At 48.3% G+C, this 19636-nt stretch overlaps 1 protein-coding gene and 1 long non-coding RNA gene across 3 annotated transcripts in view; one reads left to right on the top strand and one right to left on the bottom strand.

Annotated features, from left to right (window-relative positions):
• ABCB9 (ATP binding cassette subfamily B member 9) overlaps positions 1-19636 on the top strand; it is a 137988-nt gene that overhangs the window by 106215 nt on the left and 12137 nt on the right. The window contains exon 10 of one of the 2 annotated variants that reach the window (XM_075834099.1): positions 4692-4851. In XM_075834099.1, coding sequence (XP_075690214.1) covers positions 4692-4851 — 160 coding nt within the window. The remainder of the gene's footprint in view (positions 1-4691; positions 4852-19636) is intronic. The other variant, XM_075834100.1, reaches the window with a different exon arrangement.
• The window catches only part of LOC142658390 (uncharacterized), a 78733-nt gene that overhangs the window by 8951 nt on the left and 50146 nt on the right, over positions 1-19636 (bottom strand). The gene's annotated exons all lie outside the window — the stretch shown is intronic.

Below are 19636 nucleotides of genomic sequence, written 5' to 3' on the forward strand. Positions count from 1 at the left end.
GGCTGGATGCGGAGCCACCATCAAAACAAGAAATCATAGGGGCACTTAACTCACAGGTTCTGATGGAATATAGGATATACTCCAAGAGGGGGTCCAGGGTCAAGTTTGAAAAACAATGGGCTAGGTGGATTGATCAATCTGGGTATGCTTCTGTGGAGCTAATGACACTAAGGTCACACGTTCAGGTATAGGGCCACTGACGGGGGGGTACATACGGAGAGCAGGCGTAGGATGGGGAATGGAAAAGGGGAAGAGAAGGAGAGAGGATTGGAAAAGTGGTACTGAGAAGACCGGCTGGGGGGATACAAGGGGGAGTTGGGGGGAAGGGAATGTTTGGTTGGATGTAAATAATTGGGTCTTTTGAAATTTGCTTATACACTGTATGAGAACGTACAATGACCTGTAATAATGTGGAGTTTATTGAATAAAATTGAACTGATTAAAAAAAAAATAATAATATGAAACTTGTGTAAAGGAAAGAGAAAATTAACTACTCAGAAAGGGTCAGACATTTCCTAAAGTGCATTTACCTACTGAACCTATAGGTAACCACTTAAAGACCTTGTAACCTCTAAGGAAATGCAGATTTCCTGGCAAAATCAAAAATTGGTTACACATAAAACACATAAAAACATGGCAAGCTAAATCCAGTCATAACAGCCCTTGAAATGGCGCAGAAAAAGCAGCTATATTTTTTTTGTTTATAGCAAAAGCAGCACAAACTGAGCAATTGATGAACATTTAGATATTAAGATTATAAGGAACACATAAAAACTTTCACATACTGTAATACATGATCTGACCTCATTTCTTAAAATGGAGACAAACCTACAGAGAAAGGGAAGAGTCTGGTCCATTACTTGTCCAGACTCTGTAAAGGTTCATTGTAAACACGTGACACATGACATAAAACACACAATATAACAATAATTCTATTACACGTACAACTTACCTGAACCTCCTAGACTACTTAACCCTTTGACGCACCAGGATGTGCCCATACGTCTTGGTTCGGGGGTTAAAGAATGGAGGGGGCTTACGCGCTGAGCCCGCATCATACACTGCGGGTGTCAGCTGTGTATTACAGCTGACACCTCGCACTAACGTCCAGGAACAGGGATCGCTCTGCTCCTGACCATTTAACCACTTAGATGCCGCGGTTTTAGACTGCAGCATCTAAGCCGTTAGAAAAAGGGAGGCAGCCCCCTTCGACAGCCCATCGCCCTCCCCCATTATCCGACACGCAGGGGCGTAGCTAAAGGCTCATGGGCCCCGATGCAAAAGTTCATATTGGGCCACCCCAACAATGCAGCACTAGCAGCCAGGGGCGTCACTAAGGTTTTAAAATGTATGGGGAAATAGCCCCAATACATATGTCACCCCCCAAGAAAATGTGTGTGTGTGTATAGGTGTGTATAGGAGACAGCATATCTATAGCACTACGACCCTATAAACTATGGATAGGATTAGATACAGTGGCTCAGTAGACAGTATCACACATGATAGGATTAGATATAGGGCATAGCTCGCTGACATTGCGGCTCCAGCGCTGGACCCAGGAAAGGTAAGAATAATAATTGTTTTGCTTCTTTATGTGTTACTAATTATTTTTGTGTGTGTTTGTTATTTTACAGGTTCGGTCGCTGGACTACTTCAATGACAGCGTTTTTTTTTATTCTCAATAAAATGGTTAATGAGGGTTGTGTGGGATTTTTTATTTCAACAAAATATTTTTTCTATGTCCTTGTATTTTTTTAAACTTTATTATTACCACCTTAGTAATAGCTGCTGTCTGATTGACAGCATCCATTACTAAGGCAGGGCTTAATGTTATGCCGGTGCAGAGGTTAACACTAACCCCCATTATTACCATGGTACCCACCGCCACCAGGGGTACTGGAAAGAGCCGGGTACGAACCCCAGTACCCGACCATCTGTAGTGATGGCCGGGCACTGGGGCGGCCGCAGGCTGGTAAAATTAGGCTGGGGAAGGCCAAAAACAGTGGCCCTTCCCACCCTGGTAATGCTGCTGTGTTGTATCTGGCTGGTTATGAAAATTGGGGGGGGACCCCACATCATTCTTTCCAATTATTATTATTATTTTTTTAAATAACGTGAGTTTTTCATAACCAGCCAGATACAATAAAGCAGCAGCAGACTGGCATTACCCGGGGGGGCGGGGGAGCTGCTGTTTCTGGGCTTTCCCAGCCTGATAATACCAGCCCGCGGCCGAAACAGTATCCGACCATCACTATAGATGGACAAGTACTAGATCGTACCCGGCTCCTCCCGGCACCCCTGGTGGCTGTGGGTGCCAAGGTAATAATGGGGGTCAGTGTTAGCCCCTGCAGCGGCTAACACTAAGCCCCGCCTTAGTAATGTACGCTGTCAATCAGCCGGCGGCCATTACTAAGGCTGTAGTAATAAAGTTTAAATTTGATAATAAAAAAAGCCGTCATCGAAGTAGTCCTCGAAATCAACGTAGTCCAACGACCGAACCTTTAAAAAAAAACACAAACAAAAAACCGATTAGTAACATATGTGGTAGGCTTAGATGTAGGGCCCATGTGTGATACTGTCCACTGGACCCTGTATCTAAGCCTGCCACAAGGTAGGTTTAGATACAGGGTCCAGCAGACAGTAATCTTATACAGTATAAGATTACGGTCTGCTGGGGCCCTATATATAAGCCTACGGTGTGGTAGGCTTATATACAGGGCCCATCAGACAGGTTCACACATGGGCCCTGTATCTAAGCCTACCATGTGATTGGCTTAGCTACAGGGCCCAGCAGACAGCATCACACAATCTGTGATCCTGTCTCATGGGCCCTCTAAGCCTGCTACATCGTAGGCTTAAAGGGGTTGTCCAGTTTTTAAATATTGACGGCCTGATGGGTCAGGGTCCGACTCCCGGGACCCCCACAAATCGGCTGTTTTGAAGGAGCCGCAGCACTCGTACGAGAGCTGCTTCCCCTTCATTTCCCTTACTTGCTCACACTGTGAGTCGCCGACACGGATTCACAGTGTGAGCAAGTAAACGGAATGAAGGGGAAGCAGCTCTCGTACGAGCACTGCGGTCCCTTCAAAACAGCTGATTGGCTGGTCCCGGGAGTCGGACCCCGACCCATCAGCTCCAGCAGACAGGGATATTAATCTTACCCTCCTCTTCAGCCGCAGCGGACGTCCTGACTCTATCCAGGGTCGGGATATTGTGCGCGGTGCACAGCGCTGTGACGTCAGGACCTCCGCTGCGCTCCGGAACCAGGTGTGTAAGTACTGTCAGTTACTATAGTAACAGGGACCCGCGACCCCAGTTACTATAGTAACTTTTTATTGATGTGGTGCGGGGGGGGGCCGCGGGCACCTCTGGCTTTGGGACACGGTCGCAATTGTGACCGCTGTGACCCCTATAGCTACGCCACTGGTGACGCGCCGAATGAAGGCCTCCAGGTTTGACGATCGCTGGTTCAAATCCCCCAGGGGCACTAATAAAAAGTGTAAAAAATTATTTACAAAAAAAAATTTTTGAAAGTTAAAAAAAAAAAAATGGAAATCTACTGAGAAGTTATCATTTACACAGTTATAACATGAATAAAAACCTGTGATTGAACTTCTAAAAGGGTGAATGCTTTGAATTTTTCTCTTCATCTTGTTATTATAGCCATGGTGATGAGTTTTATGGCGTTTTGTTTCCATTGTTCCCTGTGATTTCCTATGTTTGACTACGTTTTCATCTTGACTCCGCTTAATCAAAATTATCCATGTAACGAGCTGATTACTGGACCTGATATTGCCCACCTGTTCCCGACCTAACTTATCTGACCACATCTACAGTCCAACCATCTATTGGGGACTGTCCTGGGGTCAATCTTGGAATCTTACCGGCAAAGTCCAAACCTCCTTGCATCGGTTAAGGGTGGAGAATGTGGGATTCCATAGGCTATGTTCACACAGAGTATGTTGCCGAGTTTTTTGACGCGGAAACCGCGTCGCAAAACTCGGCAAAAATGGCCCGAGAACGCCTCCCATTGATTTCAATGGGAGGCGTCGGCGTCTTTTTCCCGCGAGCAGTAAAACTGCCTCGCGGGAAAAAGAAGCGACATGCCCTATCTTCGGGCGCTTCCACCTCTGACCTCCCATTGACTTCAATGGGAGGCAGAGAAAGCGTATTTCGCGCTGTTTTATGCCCGCGGCAATCAATGGCCGCGGGCGAAAAACGGCGCGAAAATCGGCGTGCAGGGAGAGGAAAATCTGCCTCAAAGTTCCAAACGGAATTTTGAGGCAGATATTCCTCCCCCAAAATACTCTGTGTGAACATAGCCTTAGACTCCCCAGGCTAGATTGCACCGATTCAATAATGGTCTTATTCATTTTCCCTGCCTGCTTCCAAACTTCTCCGCAACTCCTTGGACAACTCCTATTCCAACAACAGTCTGTTTCCGCAACACTGTGCTACGCTGAGTCACCCTCCTCGAGGCCAAATCCTAGTTCTGGTACACTCCTTAGTATATTGTCTAATACGGAGCATTACACATATAAGGAAAGCAATTTGTTTTGTTAGACTCTAGGGTAAAACTATTGACCTAGGAACCGTATGTGTCTAGTATAGTGGCTAGTTAGAGCTTAGCCTTATTGATGCTTACGTTCTAGCGCTTGTTTGCTAACTTTTTTTTTTGTTTTAATCAATAGGTATCAATGGTGAGCCAAGAACCTGTGCTATTTGCCCGTTCCATTCATAGTAACATTTGTTATGGTCTAAGTTCTGTACCTCTGGAAGTAATTATAAGTGCTGCCAAAAGAGCCAATGCACATCATTTTATTATGGAGCTTCAAAATCGGTATGACACAGGTATTAACTTAATATGTAGATTTTTTTTTTCTTATTTTTCTTCTCCCACAATAAATTTCATGATTGAATTTGAATTATTTATAGAGTAGAGAGTAAAGGGGTACTACAAGGATATATTCAGCATATCATCTACTTTAGCGAGCAGCACTATTATTGTACCTATTTTATAGATCAGCTGTGTTTGTATATGACTAGCTTTAGTTGGATGGTCAGATGCAAAGAATTACACAGTCAATATGTAGCCTGGAAAAATTATTAATGGGTAGGTTGACTGACTAATATGAGAGAACAGATGTGGGAAGGTGCAATATGGTGGAGAGCGTTTTAGAGGTGAAACAGTTACGTTGAAAAAACCCAACATAAATATATCTAGTTCAACCTATTCTCCTGCAATGTTGATCCAGAGGAGGAAGAAACAACATAAGGTAGAAGCGAATTTTTCTCATCTTAGGGGAAAAAACAAACTTCCTGGCTCCAAATATAGAATAAATCCCTGGATCAAGGACCCATCTACATTATCTAGTACACATAACTTGGAAAATTATTACTTTGAACTTTAATTAACCACACCAGCTTCCTCTGGCAGAGAGTGCCATAGTCCTACTGCTCTTACAATAATGACCCTGCTTCTATTTTGGTGTAGAAAACTTTCCTCTAGACATAGAGGATGCCCCCTTGTTGTTACAGTCCTGGGTATAAATAGATTATTTCACATATCTCTGTACTGACCTTTTTTATATAATGTCATTAGGTCACCCCTAAGCAGATGTTTTCCAACTAAATAACCCAAAGTTCTAGTGTCAAAACTGTACTGTAATGACAGGGATAGGGAAACAGACAAGTGAGCCCTAATCTACCCGCCACTCGGTCCCTGCCTACTTGCAACGACCCGCCCTTGGCGACGGGGTACAACTGGGCGACGGTCCCTACACTCAGTAAATAGGCACAGGGACGGAAATGGGTGAGGGACCTGGTACCCTGGGACAAGACAGCCCCCACTCCCACCTCGGACGCGTCAACCTCCACGATAAATGGTTCCATTTGGTTGGGCTGAACCAACACGGGGCCAAGATAAAGCACTTCTTAAGGACCTCAAAAGCCTGGACAGCCTCAGGAGGCCAGCGGAGGAGATCAGCACCCTTCCGAGTGAGGTCCGTAAGAGGCTTAGCGATGACCGAGAAGTTAGCAATAAATCTCCTGTAATAATTAGCGAACCCCAAGAAGCACTGTAACGCCTTCAGGGAGGCAGGTTGGACCCATTCTGCCACAGCCTGGACCTTGGCGGGGTCCATGCGGAATTCATGAGGAGTGAGGATTTGACCCAAAAATGGTATCTCCTGCACCCCAAACACACATTTTTCGGTCTTCGCAAACAGTTTGTTTTCCCGAAGGACCTGGAGCACCTTCCTGACATGCTCAATGTGGGAGGACCAGTCCTTGGAAAACACAAGTATATCATCAAGGTACACTACAAGAAATACCCCCGGGTAATCTCTTAAAATCTCATTTATGAAATTCTGGAAGACCGCGGGAGCATTACACAACCCAAAGGGCATGACGAGGTATTCGAAATGACCTTCGGGCGTGTTAAACGCTGTCTTCCACTCATCCCCCTCTTTGATGCGGATAAGGTTATACGCCCCCCGTAGATCAAACTTAGAGAACCATTGGGCCCCCTGAACCTGATTAAAGAGATCAGGAATCAAAGGAAGGGGATACTGGTTCCTTACAGTGACCTTATTCAAGTTACGGTAGTCAATGCATGGCCTAAGACCACCATCCTTCTTCCCTACGAAGAAGAAGCCAGCACCTACCGGAGAAGTAGAGGGGCGAATGTAACCCTTGGCCAGGCATTCCTGGATATACTCTCTCATGGCTTCACGTTCGGGACAAGAGAGATTAAATATCCTACCCTTAGGGAGCTTAGCTCCTGGTACCAAATCGATAGTGCAATCGTATTCTCTATGAGGAGGTAACACTTCGGAGGCCTCCTTAGAGAAAACATCAGCGAAGTCCTGAACAAACTCAGGTAGCGTGTTCACCTCCTCAGGGGAAGAAATAGAATTAACAGAAAAACATGACGTCAAGCATTCATTACCCCATTTGGTAAGATCCCCAGTATTCCAGTCAAACGTGGGATTATGCAACTGCAACCAGGGAAGGCCTAAAACCAAATCGGACGATAATCCCTGCATCAACAGTACAGAGCCCTGCTCCAAATGCATGGAGCCAACAAGGAGTTCAAAAACAGGGGTATGCTGTGTAAAATAACCATTAGCAAGAGGAGTGGAGTCGATACCCACTACCGGGACAGGTTTAGGCAAATCAATCAAAGGCATAGCTAGAGACATAGCAAATTCCACAGACATGATATTAGCAGACGACCCTGAATCCACGAAGGCACTGCCGGTAGCAGACCTACCACCAAAAGAGACCTGAAAGGGAAGCAAGATTTTATTACGTTTCATATTTACGGGAAATACCTGTGCGCCCAAGTGACCTCCCCGATGATCACTTAGACGCGGAAGTTCTCTGGCTGCTTATTCTTACGCCTAGGACAGGTGTTCACTTGATGCTTGGCATCCCCACAATAGAAGCAGAGACCATTCTTCCTGCGGAACTCTCTACAATGTTGGGGGGACACGGAGGCCCCGAGTTGCATAGGTACCTCGAGTCTTCCGTGGAAGAACGAAGCAACGGAACCTCAGGAGGCATCATGGGGGAGTCAGAGGAGAAAACACATAAACGTTCAAGTTGTCGTTCCCTGAGACGTCGGTCAAGTCGTACCGCTAAAGCCATAACCTGGTCTAGGGAGTCAGAAGAGGGATAGCTAGCTAGCAGGTCTTTCAGGGCGTTCGACAGACCCAACCTAAACTGGCACCTTAAGGCAGGGTCATTCCACCGAGAAGCTACGCACCACTTCCTAAAGTCAGAGCAATACTCCTCAACAGGTCTCTTACCCTGACGTAAGGTCACCAGCTGACTCTCGGCAAAGGCAGTCCTGTCAGTCTCGTCATAAATCAGTCAGAGAGCAGAAAAGAAAAGATCAACGGAGGAAAGTTCAGGGGCGTCAGGAGCCAAGGAGAAGGCCCATTCTTGGGGCCCTTCCTGGAGTCGGGACATAATTATACCCACCCGCTGGCTCTCAGAACCTGAGGAGTGGGGTTTTAAACGAAAATAGAGCCTACAACTCTCCCGAAAGGAGAGAAAAGTCTTCCGGTCCCCTGAGAACCGGTCAGGCAACTTGAGGTGGGGTTCAAGAGGTGAGGTGAGGGGCACTACCATGGTAGCATCAGGCTGGTTGACCCTCTGAGCCAGGGCCTGGACCTGTAGGGAGAGTCCCTGCATTTGCTGAGCCAGGGTCTCAAGGGGGTCCATAGTGGTGTGAGGGACCAGGGTAGAGTAGGTATATGGGCTTGTGATTATGTAATGACAGGGATAGGGAAACGGACAAGTGAGCCCTAATCTACCCGCCACTCAGTCCCTGCCTACTTGCAACGACCCGCCCTAGGCGACGGGGTACAACTGGGCGACGATCCCTACACTCAGTAAGTGCACGACAGACAACAGATAAGGAAACACAGAACAAAGGGAAAAGGGGCAGTTACCCACGGCAACACCGTGAGCAACAAGAGTAGTAAACGAGTCAAACCAGGAGAGTACGAGGTGCCACACGCAGAGCAGGAGAGTAGTGAACGAGCCGAGTCAAACCAGGAGTGTATGAGGTACCAAACGCAGAGCAGAAGAGTAGTTAGTAAGCCAGGGTCAATACGAAGCAGGGACAAGTAGTTCAAGAAGCTGCAGCAGGGCCAGGAAACCAACAGAGAAGAATCACAAGCAAGGAGGAACAGGAAAGGCAGGTATAAATAGACGGAGGGCGGGAACCTAGCTCCGTCTGGCCAGGCTGTGATAGGCTCTCCCACTCCTAAGCCTGCCATCCTGAGTGGTGGAAGATGGAGTCAGTCTCACAGACATAGAAGCAGGTGCAGACTGATTACCTATGGGCGTGGATACAGAAGCTGTGCCTGGCAGATCCTTAACATGTACACAGTATTCCATGTATGGTCTAAGTCAGGGGTCTCAAACTCGGCCAGGTAAGTGGGCCGCATATAGAAAAAATGGGAAGTTGACGGGCCGCATTACTTTCAAATTTGATACAATACAAAATTATTGTTAATCAATTAGTTATTTGAACTACTATAACACTACATTACTATAATAATAATAATACTACATTACTATAATAATACCGCTAGGTTTAAAATTTGAGATATTTCTCCACGTGCTTATTTCAACAATCCAGCTTTCCAGTTTAAGTGTCGCTAAATGCAGTCCGGCGGCTCAGTTAGCACACATGTCAAGATTGGGCAGCCCCTTTTTAGATAGTGCCGCAGTGCCCTCTGTGGATGCTGCCGCAGTGCCCTCTGTGGATGCTGCCGCAGTGCCCTCTGTGGATGCTGCTGCAGTGCCCTCTGTGGATAATGCAACACACCCCTAGATAAGGCCACAGTGCCCTCTGTAGATAAGGCCACAGTGCCCTCTGTAGATAAGGCCACAGTGCCCTCTGTAGATAATGCAACACACCCCTAGATAATGCCAGTGTCCTCTTCAGATACTGCCACACACCCACTTGTAGATAATGCCACAGTGCCCTCTGTAGAGGCTGCCACAGTACCCTCTGTAGAGGCTGCCACAGTGCCCTCTGTAGAGGCTGCCACAGTGCCCTCTGTAGAGGCTGCCACAGTGCCCTCTGTAGAGGCTGCCACAGTGCCCTCTGTAGAGGCTGCCACAGTGCCCTCTGTAGAGGCTGCCAAAGTGCCCTCTGTAGAGGCTGCCCCAGTGCCCTCTGTAGAGGCTGCCCCAGTGCCCTCTGTAGACAAGGCCACAGTGCCCTCTGTAGATAAGGCCACAGTGCCCTCTGTAGATAAGGCCACAGTGCCCTCTGTAGATAAGGCCACAGTGCCCTCTGTAGATAATGCAACACACCCCTAGATAATGCCAGTGTCCTCTTCAGATACTGCCACACACCCACTTGTAGATAATCCCACAGTGCCCTCTGTAGAGGCTGCCACAGTGCCCTCTGTAGAGGCTGCCACAGTGCCCTCTGTAGAGGCTGCCACAGTGCCCTCTGTAGAGGCTGCCACAGTGCCCTCTGTAGAGGCTGCCACATTGCCCTCTGTAGAGGCTGCCACAGTGCCCTCTGTAAAGGCTTCCCCAGTGCCCTCTGTAGAGGCTGCCCCAGTGCCCTCTGTAGAGGCTGCCCTAGTGCCCTCTGTAGAGGCTGCCCCAGTGCCCTCTGTAGAGGCTGCCCAAGTGCCCTCTGTAGAGGCTGCCAAAGTGCCCTCTGTAGAGGCTGCCCCAGTGCCCTCTGTAGAGGCTGCCAAAGTGCCCTCTGTAGAGGCTGCCCCAGTGCCCTCTGTAGAGGCTGCCCCAGTGCCCTCTGTAGAGGCTGCCCCAGTGCCCTCTGTAGAGGCTGCCACAGTGCCCTCTGTAGAGGCTGCCAAAGTTCCCTCTGTAGAGGCTGCCCCAGTGCCCTCTGTAGAGGCTGCCCCAGTGATGTCAGGGGCTTGCCCAGAGCTGGAGTCCCGGAGCAGAGCCGCTTCTGGCACTCTGCCTGGGATTCCAGCTCTGCTCCTGACATCACCGTCCATATATGGACAGAGATGTCAGGGGCAACCCCAGAGCTGGAGTCCCAGGCAGAGCGCTAGTAGGCTCTTCCTGGGACTCCAGCTGTGCTCCTGACATCACTGTGACTCCTGCTCTGGGGAAGCCCCTGACATCATTGTCGATGTATGGACAGCGATGTCAGAGGCTTCCCCAGAGTCCCGGAGCAGAGCCGATAATAGCGCTCTGCCCGGGACTCCGCTCTGGGGAAGACCCTGACACACTGTCCATATATGGGCAGCGATGTCAGGGAATTCCACAGAGTCCCGGAGCAGAGCCGACACCAGCGCTCTGCTCGGGACTCCGGCTCTGGGGAAGCCTCAGACATCGCTGTTCATATGTGGACAGCGATGTCAGGGAATTCCACAGAGTCCAGGAGCAGAGCCGACACCAGCGCTCTGCTCCGCTCTGGGCAAGACCCTGACACACTGTCCATATATGGGCAGTGATGTCGGGGAATTCCACAGAGTCCCGGAGCAGAGCCGACACCAGCGCTCTGCTCGGGACTCCGGCTCTGGGGAAGCCCCAGACATCGCTGTTCATATGTGGACAGCGATGTCAGGGAATTCCACAGAGTCCCGGAGCAGAGCCGACACCAGCGCTCTGCTCGGGACTCCGGCTCTGGGGAAGCCCCAGACATCGCTGTTCATATGTGGACAGTGATGTCAGGGAATTCCACAGAGTCCAGGAGCAGAGCCGACACCAGCGCTCTGCTCCGCTCTGGGCAAGACCCTGACACACTGTCCATATATGGGCAGCGATGTCAGGGAATTCCACAGAGTCCCGGAGCAGAGCCGACACCAGCGCTCTGCCCGGGACTCCGGCTCTGGGGAAGCCCCAGACATCGCTGTTCATATGTGGACAGCGATGTCAGGGAATTCCAGAGTCTCGGAGCAGAGCCGACACCAGCGCTCTGCCCGGGACTCCGGCTCTGGGGAAGCCCCAGACATCGCTGTTCATATGTGGACAGCGATGTCAGGGAATTCCAGAGTCTCGGAGCAGAGCCGATACTAGCGGCTCTGTGTCCCGCGGGCCGCAGATGACAGCCCCAGGGGCCGCATGCGGCCCGCGGGCCGCGTGCTTGAGACCCCTGGTCTAAGTAGTGATTTGTAAAGTGGTAGAACGATTTTCTCATCATTTTTTCCCTTTTGATACATTCTATGATCTTATTTGCCTTTGCAGCAGCTACCTGACACTGGTTGCAGCAGTTAGAGAGGCTCTGTCACCACATTATAAGTGCCCTATCACCTACATAAGGAGATCGGCGCTGTAATGTAGGTGACAGTAGTGCTTTTTATTTAGAAAAACGATCTATTTTAAACCACTTTATGAGCGATTTTTAGCTTTATCCTAATGAGTTTCTTAATGCCTAAGTGGGCGTGTTTTTACTTTAGACCAAGTGGGCGTTGTACAGAGGAGTGTATGACGCTGACCAATCAGCGTCATGCACTTCTCTCCATTCATTTACACTGCACTAGCGATATAGTTATATCGCTATGTGCAGCCATATACACAAACACTAACATTACTGCAGTGTCCTGATAATGAATATACATCACTACCAGCCTGGACGTGATGTTTATTCAGAATCCTGACCACTTCTGAATCTTTTCTGTGAGATTCCAGCAAGGCAAACGTAATCTCGTTTGAAATGACAGGTTACATCGTAATCTCGCGAGATTACGTTTGCCTTGCTGTAAATCTCACAGAGACGCTACAGACGTGTCAGGATTCTGAATAAACATCACGTCCGGGCTGGTAGTGATGTATATTCATTATCAGGACACTGCAGTAATGTTTGTGTATGTGGCTGCACATAGCGATATAACTATATCGCTAGTGCAGTGTAAATGAATGGGGAGAAGTGCATGACACTGATTGGTCAGCGTCATACACTCCTCTGTACAACGCCCACTTGGTCTAAAGTAAAAACATGCCCACTTGGACATTAAGAAACTCATTAGCATAAAGCTAAAAATCGCTCATAAAGTGGTTTAAAATAGATCGTTTTTCGAAATAAAAAGCATTACTGTCACCTACATTACAGCGCCGATCTCCTTATGTAGGAGATAGGGCACTTATAATGTGGTGACAGAGTCTCTTTAAGTTTACTGTCAACTGTGTCCTTTTCCATATCCGTTTTACCCAGTTTTTTTCCATTTAGATTAAAATGGTGCCATTTATTTTCCCTCCTCAAGTGCATAACCTTACTTATATTGGTGTTAAATCATTAACCATCAGTGTTGCCACTTATCTGCCAAAGCCCCCAATTTATCCTAATCTATGGTATGTGTAACATAATACTGTCCTCTTTCCTGCCAATTGCTATGCAATCCTTCTACAAAATCATTCATAAATATATTGAAAGGATTAGGGCCTGTCACAGCACGGGGTGTGGACCCACTGGGCCGTACCGCGTAGCGGGGTCGCAGCTCGCCAACAAGGTACAAAACAATGTCTATAGTTCTGAACGGGTACCTGAGGCAATGTAGACAGTGGCAGGAGCACGACTTGACTTTCACAGCAGGTGATGCAGCGGGAAGACACGACTTGACTTTCACAGCATGTAACGCCGCGGATGCAGCGGGAAGACACGACTTGACTTTCACAGCAGGTAACGCCGCGGATGCATCGGGAAGACACGACTTGACTTTCACAGCAGGTACGATAGCACGGGACACAGGGTACAGGCAGCAGGAACGGGTAACACTGGGAACTGGATGTATCTGGGAACTGTATCTGGGAACTGTAACAGTATCCCCCCTCTTACACCCCCTCTTCTTGGGACCAGAGCGGGAAAGAAACTTCTTCACGATGACAGGGGCATCGATGTTCTCCTCTGGCTCCCAAGACCTCTCCTCTGGACCAAATCTCCTCCAATCCACCAGGTAAAACATCCTGTCTCCTATTTTCTTGGTGGCCAGGATCTCCCTCACTTCGAAAGTTCCGGATGAACCGCCAGGAGCCACTGCGGAACTAGGGGTCCTGGAGTAGCAGTTCAGAACCACGGATTTTAGCAAGGAGACGTGGAATGAGTTAGGGATTTTGAGGGTAGGAGGCAGTCGAAGCTTGTACGACACAGGATTGATCTGTAGTAAAATCTCGAAGGGTCCAAGGAACCTGGGAGAAAATTTGCAAGATGGCACCCTCAGCCGGATATTCCTGGAAGACAGCCAGACCTTTGTACCTGGAAGAAACTGGGGATGTTCTCGTCTTCTAGTGTCTACCTTTCTCTTCATGCGATCCACCGCCAGCAGAATAGAAGATCGTGTCTGCTGCCATATCTGCAGAAAGTTCCTGAAGGTAGAGTCGGCTGCAGGCACCTGAGACATAGTAGAGCCGGGCAGGGGTATTCGAGGATGTTGGCCGTAGACTATGAAGAACGGGCTGGAGATGGTGGACTCACTGGTATGGTTATTATAAGAGAACTCCGCCAATGGGAGCAGCTGCACCCAGTCATCATGTCTTCTGGAGACAAAGTGCCGCAGGTAGTTCTCCATAATTTGGTTAATCCTCTCAACTTGTCCATTGGACTGATGGTGGTAAGCTGAGGAGAAGTCCAACTTTACACCAAGTAGGCCGCAGAGTGCTCTCCAGAACTTAGAGGTGAACTGGACCCCTCGATCCGAGACAATATTCAGAGGTAATCCATGCAGACGGAAGATGTGTTGCATGAAGAGATCAGCCAGTCGAGCGGCAGAAGGCAGGACAGTCAGGGGAACAAAATGAGCCATTTTAGAAAAACGATCCACCACCACCCAGATCACACTGCATCCCGCAGAGAGAGGCAGATCTGTAACAAAATCCATAGCTATATGCTGCCAGGGGGCATCGGGCACAGGCAGTGGTTGGAGCAGATCGGCTGGTCTGGAGTGGGCAAATTTATTGGCTGCACACACCGTGCAGGAGGAGGCAAAGTCCATGACGTCTTTGGGCAGCATGGGCCACCAGAACTGACGGGCAATTAGGTCTCAGGTCTTACGGGCACCCGCATGTCCTGCCAGCTTGGAACTGTGACCCCAGCGAAGGATTCTTCCTCTGTCTGCCAGCCTTACGAAAGTTTTTCCTGAAGGAATGTCTCTAACCTGCAGAGGGTTAACAGAGTAGATGCAGGAAGGATCGATAATATTCTGTTCAGCCTCCACAGTGTCCTCTGTCTCAAATGACCTAGACAAGGCATCGGCCCTCACATTCTTGTTGGTAGTGGAGTTCGAACCGGAACCGTGCAAAAAACAATGACCATCTGGCTTGACGAGGGTTCAGCCGTTGAGCCGTCTGTAGGAAGTTCAAGTTCTTGTGGTCCGTGAAGACCAGGATAGGATGAGCTGCGCCCTCAAGTAGGTGTCTCCACTCCTGCAGAGCCAGCTTGATGGCCAGTAACCCACGATCTCCAATCAAGTAGTTGCGCTCTGCAGAAGAAAACAGCTTGGAGTAGTAACCACATACCACCGTCTTGCCTTTCGAACCCCTCTGGAACAATAGTGCAGCGGCACCAACAGAGGAGGCGTTCACCTCTAATGAAAACTTTAGGGATACATCAGGATGGTGCAGAATGGAGGCAGATGTGAAGGCCTTTTTTAAGGTTTCAAATGCGATTTCCGCCTCTGGAGTCCATACCTTGGCATTCATACCCTTCTTAGTGAGGGTGGAGATGGTGGCTGTCAGAGAAGAGAAGTTGGGAATGAACAGTCTGTAGAAGTTGGCGAATCCCAGGAAGCTTTGTATGGTCCTTAAGCCTTGGGGACGTGGCCACTCCAGGACAGCCTTGACCTTTTTAGGGTCCATCTTGAGATCTTGATCAGAGATGATGTAGCCCAGGAAGGGTAGAGACTTCTCTTGGAACACGCACTTCTCCAACTTGGCGTAAAGATGATTCTCTCTCAATCTAAGCAACACCTGGCGGACATTGCCCTGATGGGTCACAAGATCTGGGGAAAAAAATCAAGATATAATCGAGATACACCACAACACAGACATAGGGGAGGTCACAAAAAATGTCATTCACAAATTCTTGAAATATTGCGGGAGCGTTACACAGGCCGAAGGGCATGACCAAATATTCGTTGTGTCCATCACGTGTGTTAAATACAGTCTTCCACTCGTCTCCCTGACGGATCCGGATTAGATTGTAAGCCCCCAGCAGATCAAGCTTGGAATTTTTTTTCTCCCCCCCCCCTTATACGATCAAAGAGCTCAGAAATCAACGGCAAGGGGTACCTGTTCTCCACTGTGATTTGATTGAGACCCGGTAGTCAATGAAGGGTCGAAGGGATCCATCCTTCTTTTTGTCAAAGAAAAACCCGGCTCCGGCTGGGGATATAGACTTTCGTATGAAGCCCCTCTCCAGATTCTACTTAATGTAGGCCGACATAGACTGGGTCTCTGGCAAGGAGAGAGGGTATACTCTACCACGAGGAGGGGACGAATCAGGAACCAAGTTGATAGGACAGTCGTATTCTCGATGTGGTGACAATATCTCTGCCTCCTTTTTGTCAAAGACATCAGCGAACTGAGAGTAACAGGGAGGCAACCCTGTCAATGACTGAGGCGAAGAAGGCTGGGATGGATGAACATGACCCATACAGCGGTCTAGACACTTGGGGCCCCACTGAAGAACCACTCCGGAGTTCCAATCCAGGACTGGGGCCTGAAGATGGAGCCAAGGCAAACCCAGCAGCACGGGGTTGACGGCCTTGGGCAGGACAAACAGGGAGATGAGCTCAGAGTGAGGAGCTCCCACTTGAAGTCTCAATGGCTTGGTCACAGACAAAACTGGGTCAGGCAATGGCAGTCCATCTACCGAGGCAACGATCAATGGCCTTTCCAGCAGGACAGTGGGCAACTGAAGAAGATCCACAAGGTCTTAGCAGATGACGGGCCGTGGCCATAGACGTTACACCCACGCTGATGCTGTTATAAGGTTATTTTCATTGAGATACTCCAGGATAGCATCCAAACATTTTAGCCACAATGGAGTTTAAACTTAAAGAGGCCTATATCACACTTAGAAATTCAAATAGCGTATTTGCCTCTCTTATATTTCTCAATTGGATCACAGTAGGTAATGAGGTCAAAATTAAACTTTTATTAAATATGCCTTAAAAATAAAAGAAAATCTCTCACGAACTACAGCTCATCTGAGTCTGGGCCTAGGAATTATTAAAACACCACTCTGTTAAATATTTGTCATCTTAGGTATGGCTTAATTTAAAAAATCCCTTCCATCACTAGCCTGAATTAACACGAGAGGATACTAGTCTTTTAATCCCTTTCTAATAAACGTATGGTTTTATATTGAACACAAGGGATAACGATCACTTCCCATATCGTTGAATAGCCCTGTGCGATTGAACAAAAAAGAGTACATCACTATAGTGTGTTTATTATTTTCATGTACACTTTAACGCCTCACTAGCTGGTCAACTGACACAATTGAAAGAATGTTCATTTAAATATTCATAGATACAGCCCTCACTCTCCCTTTTCCGTACTAGGACTGACTTCAAAGTAGTCCCCACTTGTGTCAGTCTGCCTATGCCAGCAAGATATTGCCCATGTCAGGAGGCTCTCTGCGTTTCAGCTACATAGCTTCATCAGAAGCCAGATAAACAATGATTCCAGTATATTTATTGTTGGATGCCCAAACATATGAATGACACTGATATTAACCATGCCGCGCGTGGTAAACCCTGAATATTTATTGAAAAATGCATTTAGCTAATGTCATGGCCTCTGCTTCTCCCCATCGGTGTGTTATACTTAGGGTATGTGCACACGACCTCTTTTCAGATGTAATGGAGGCGTATTACGCCTCGAATTACGCCTGAAAAGACGGCTCCAATACGTCGGCAAACATCTGCCCATTGCTTGCAATGGGTCTTACGATGTTCTGTGCAGACGAGCTGTCATTTTACGCGTTGCTATCAAAATACAGCGCGTAAAATGACGGCTCGTCAAAAGAAGTGCAGGACACTTCTTGGTACATTTTTGGGGCCGTTTTCTCATAGACTCTATTGAAAACCGCTCCAAAAACGGCTGTAGAAAACGCAGCGAAAATTGCGAGTTGCTCAATAAACTTCTGAAAATCAGGAGCTGTTTTCCCTTGAAAACAGCTCCGTATCTTCAGACGTATTTTGTTAATCATGTGAACATACCCTTACTGTCATGGCTGTGTCATATGTGGACCCACTAGACCGCTCTTCCGTAGTGGAGAAGCAGCTGGCCAAACAATAGTCAATAACAGTCACTTGGACAAGAGTACCTGGGAGGATGTTCAGGCAGATGCTCGGAGTAGCAGACATGTGGCACAGGTGATGCTTGCCGTGGTAGATGATACCAGACACGGCAGAAGATACCAGATGTGGCAGATGAGGCACACACGACTTCAACAATAGGCTTAGGAACAGGAACGAAACACAGCAACAGGATAAGAGAAGCAGGAAACGGGAACACTGGGAGCAGGATATAATTAAGGGACCATTTGCATAGACTAACACAGGAAGTCTAACAACACTCAGACAAGAAGAGGAAGGGCGAAGCCCTTTTTAAAGTCCAGGGTGTCACTGGGTTGATTGGTAAACTTTAGACAGGTGCGCATGCTGGCCCTTTAAGGCCGGGAGTAAGCACGTGCTCACCCTACGGGACACAGGGGAGCGCTGCAGCCGTGTGTTTCGGCATCTCTGAGGGAGACGGCGATATGAAGATACAGTCCTGCGGTCGCGGTTGCCAGCAAGTGGGACGTGCTGGTGGTCAGCGACCGCGGGCATAACAGTACCCCACTTACACCCCCTCTTCTTAGGTGCAGAGCGTAAGAGGAACTTTTGGATGAGAGATGGGGCATTAATGTTCTCCTCCGGATCCCAGGACCTCTCTTCAGGACTAAACCCTTTCCGGTCCACCAGATAGAATGTCTTTCCTGCTACAGTCTTGTAGTGCAGAATCTCTCTCACCTCAAATATGTCAGAAAAACCGCTGGGAGCAACTTCAGAATGATGGGACTTACTGTAGCGGTTCAGAACCACAGGTTTCAGGAGGGATACATGTAAAGAGTTATGGATTCTGTAGGTAGGAGGCAAACGAATTTTATAGGACACATGGTTTATTTATTTATTTCAGGACTTCGAAAGGTCCGAGGAACCTGGGAGCAAATTTGTAAGAGGGAATTTTTAAGCGGATGTTTTTGGAAGATAACCAGACTTTGGTTCCAGGGGGAAACTAGGAGGTTCTCTCATTTGCCTATCAGCATTCCTCTTCATGCGGTTGACGGCCTGTAGGATAGATGACCTGGTCAGCTGCCAGATGTGAAGAAACTCCCCAAACGCAGAGTTAGCTGCGGGTACCTGAGATGTAGCAGGAACTGGAAATGGGACCCGTAGATGTTGTCTGTAAGTGATGAAGAATGAAGTAGAGGCAGTAGATTCACTTGTGTGGATGTTGTAGGAGAACTCGGCCCAAGGAAGAAGCTGCACCCAGTTGTCATGCTGAACAGAAATGAAGTGACGAAGGTAAATCTCCAATATTTGGTTAATTCTCTCGACTAGGCCGTTAGACTGAGGATGATAGGCAGAGGAAAAGTCCAATTCTACATCAAGGAGTTTACAGAGGGCTCGCCAGAACTTTGAAGAGAATTGAACCCACCAATCGGACACGATATGGAGAGGCAAGCCATGCAGACGAAAGATATGTAGTATGAAGAGGTTAGCCAGACGAGGAGCAGAGGGAAGACCGGTTAGTGGGATGAAATGTGCCATCTTCGAAAAACCACCACCCAGACAGTAGTGCACCTAGCGGAAGGAGGAAGGTCCGTAATAAAGTCCATTGCAATATGCTGCCAGGGAGCATTGGGTACTGGTAGGGGTTGGAGCAGACCACCAGGTCTGCAATGAGCAGCTTTAGTAGAGGCACAGACAGTGCAGGATGAGAAAATGTCCACAATATCTTTAGGCAGCGTGTGCCACCAGTATTGGCGTGCAATTACGTCCCGAGTTTTACGGACGCCAGAGTGCCCGGCAAGTTTGGAACTGTGTCCCCAGGGAAGAATCTTTCTCCTATCTGCAAGACGGACGAAGGTCTTCCCAGGAGGAATGTCTCTAATTTGCAGAGGATTGACAGGAAGAACACT

This window comes from Rhinoderma darwinii, chromosome 1, assembly GCF_050947455.1.
Source record: "Rhinoderma darwinii isolate aRhiDar2 chromosome 1, aRhiDar2.hap1, whole genome shotgun sequence".
In the NCBI taxonomy this organism is placed as follows: domain Eukaryota; kingdom Metazoa; phylum Chordata; class Amphibia; order Anura; family Rhinodermatidae; genus Rhinoderma; species Rhinoderma darwinii.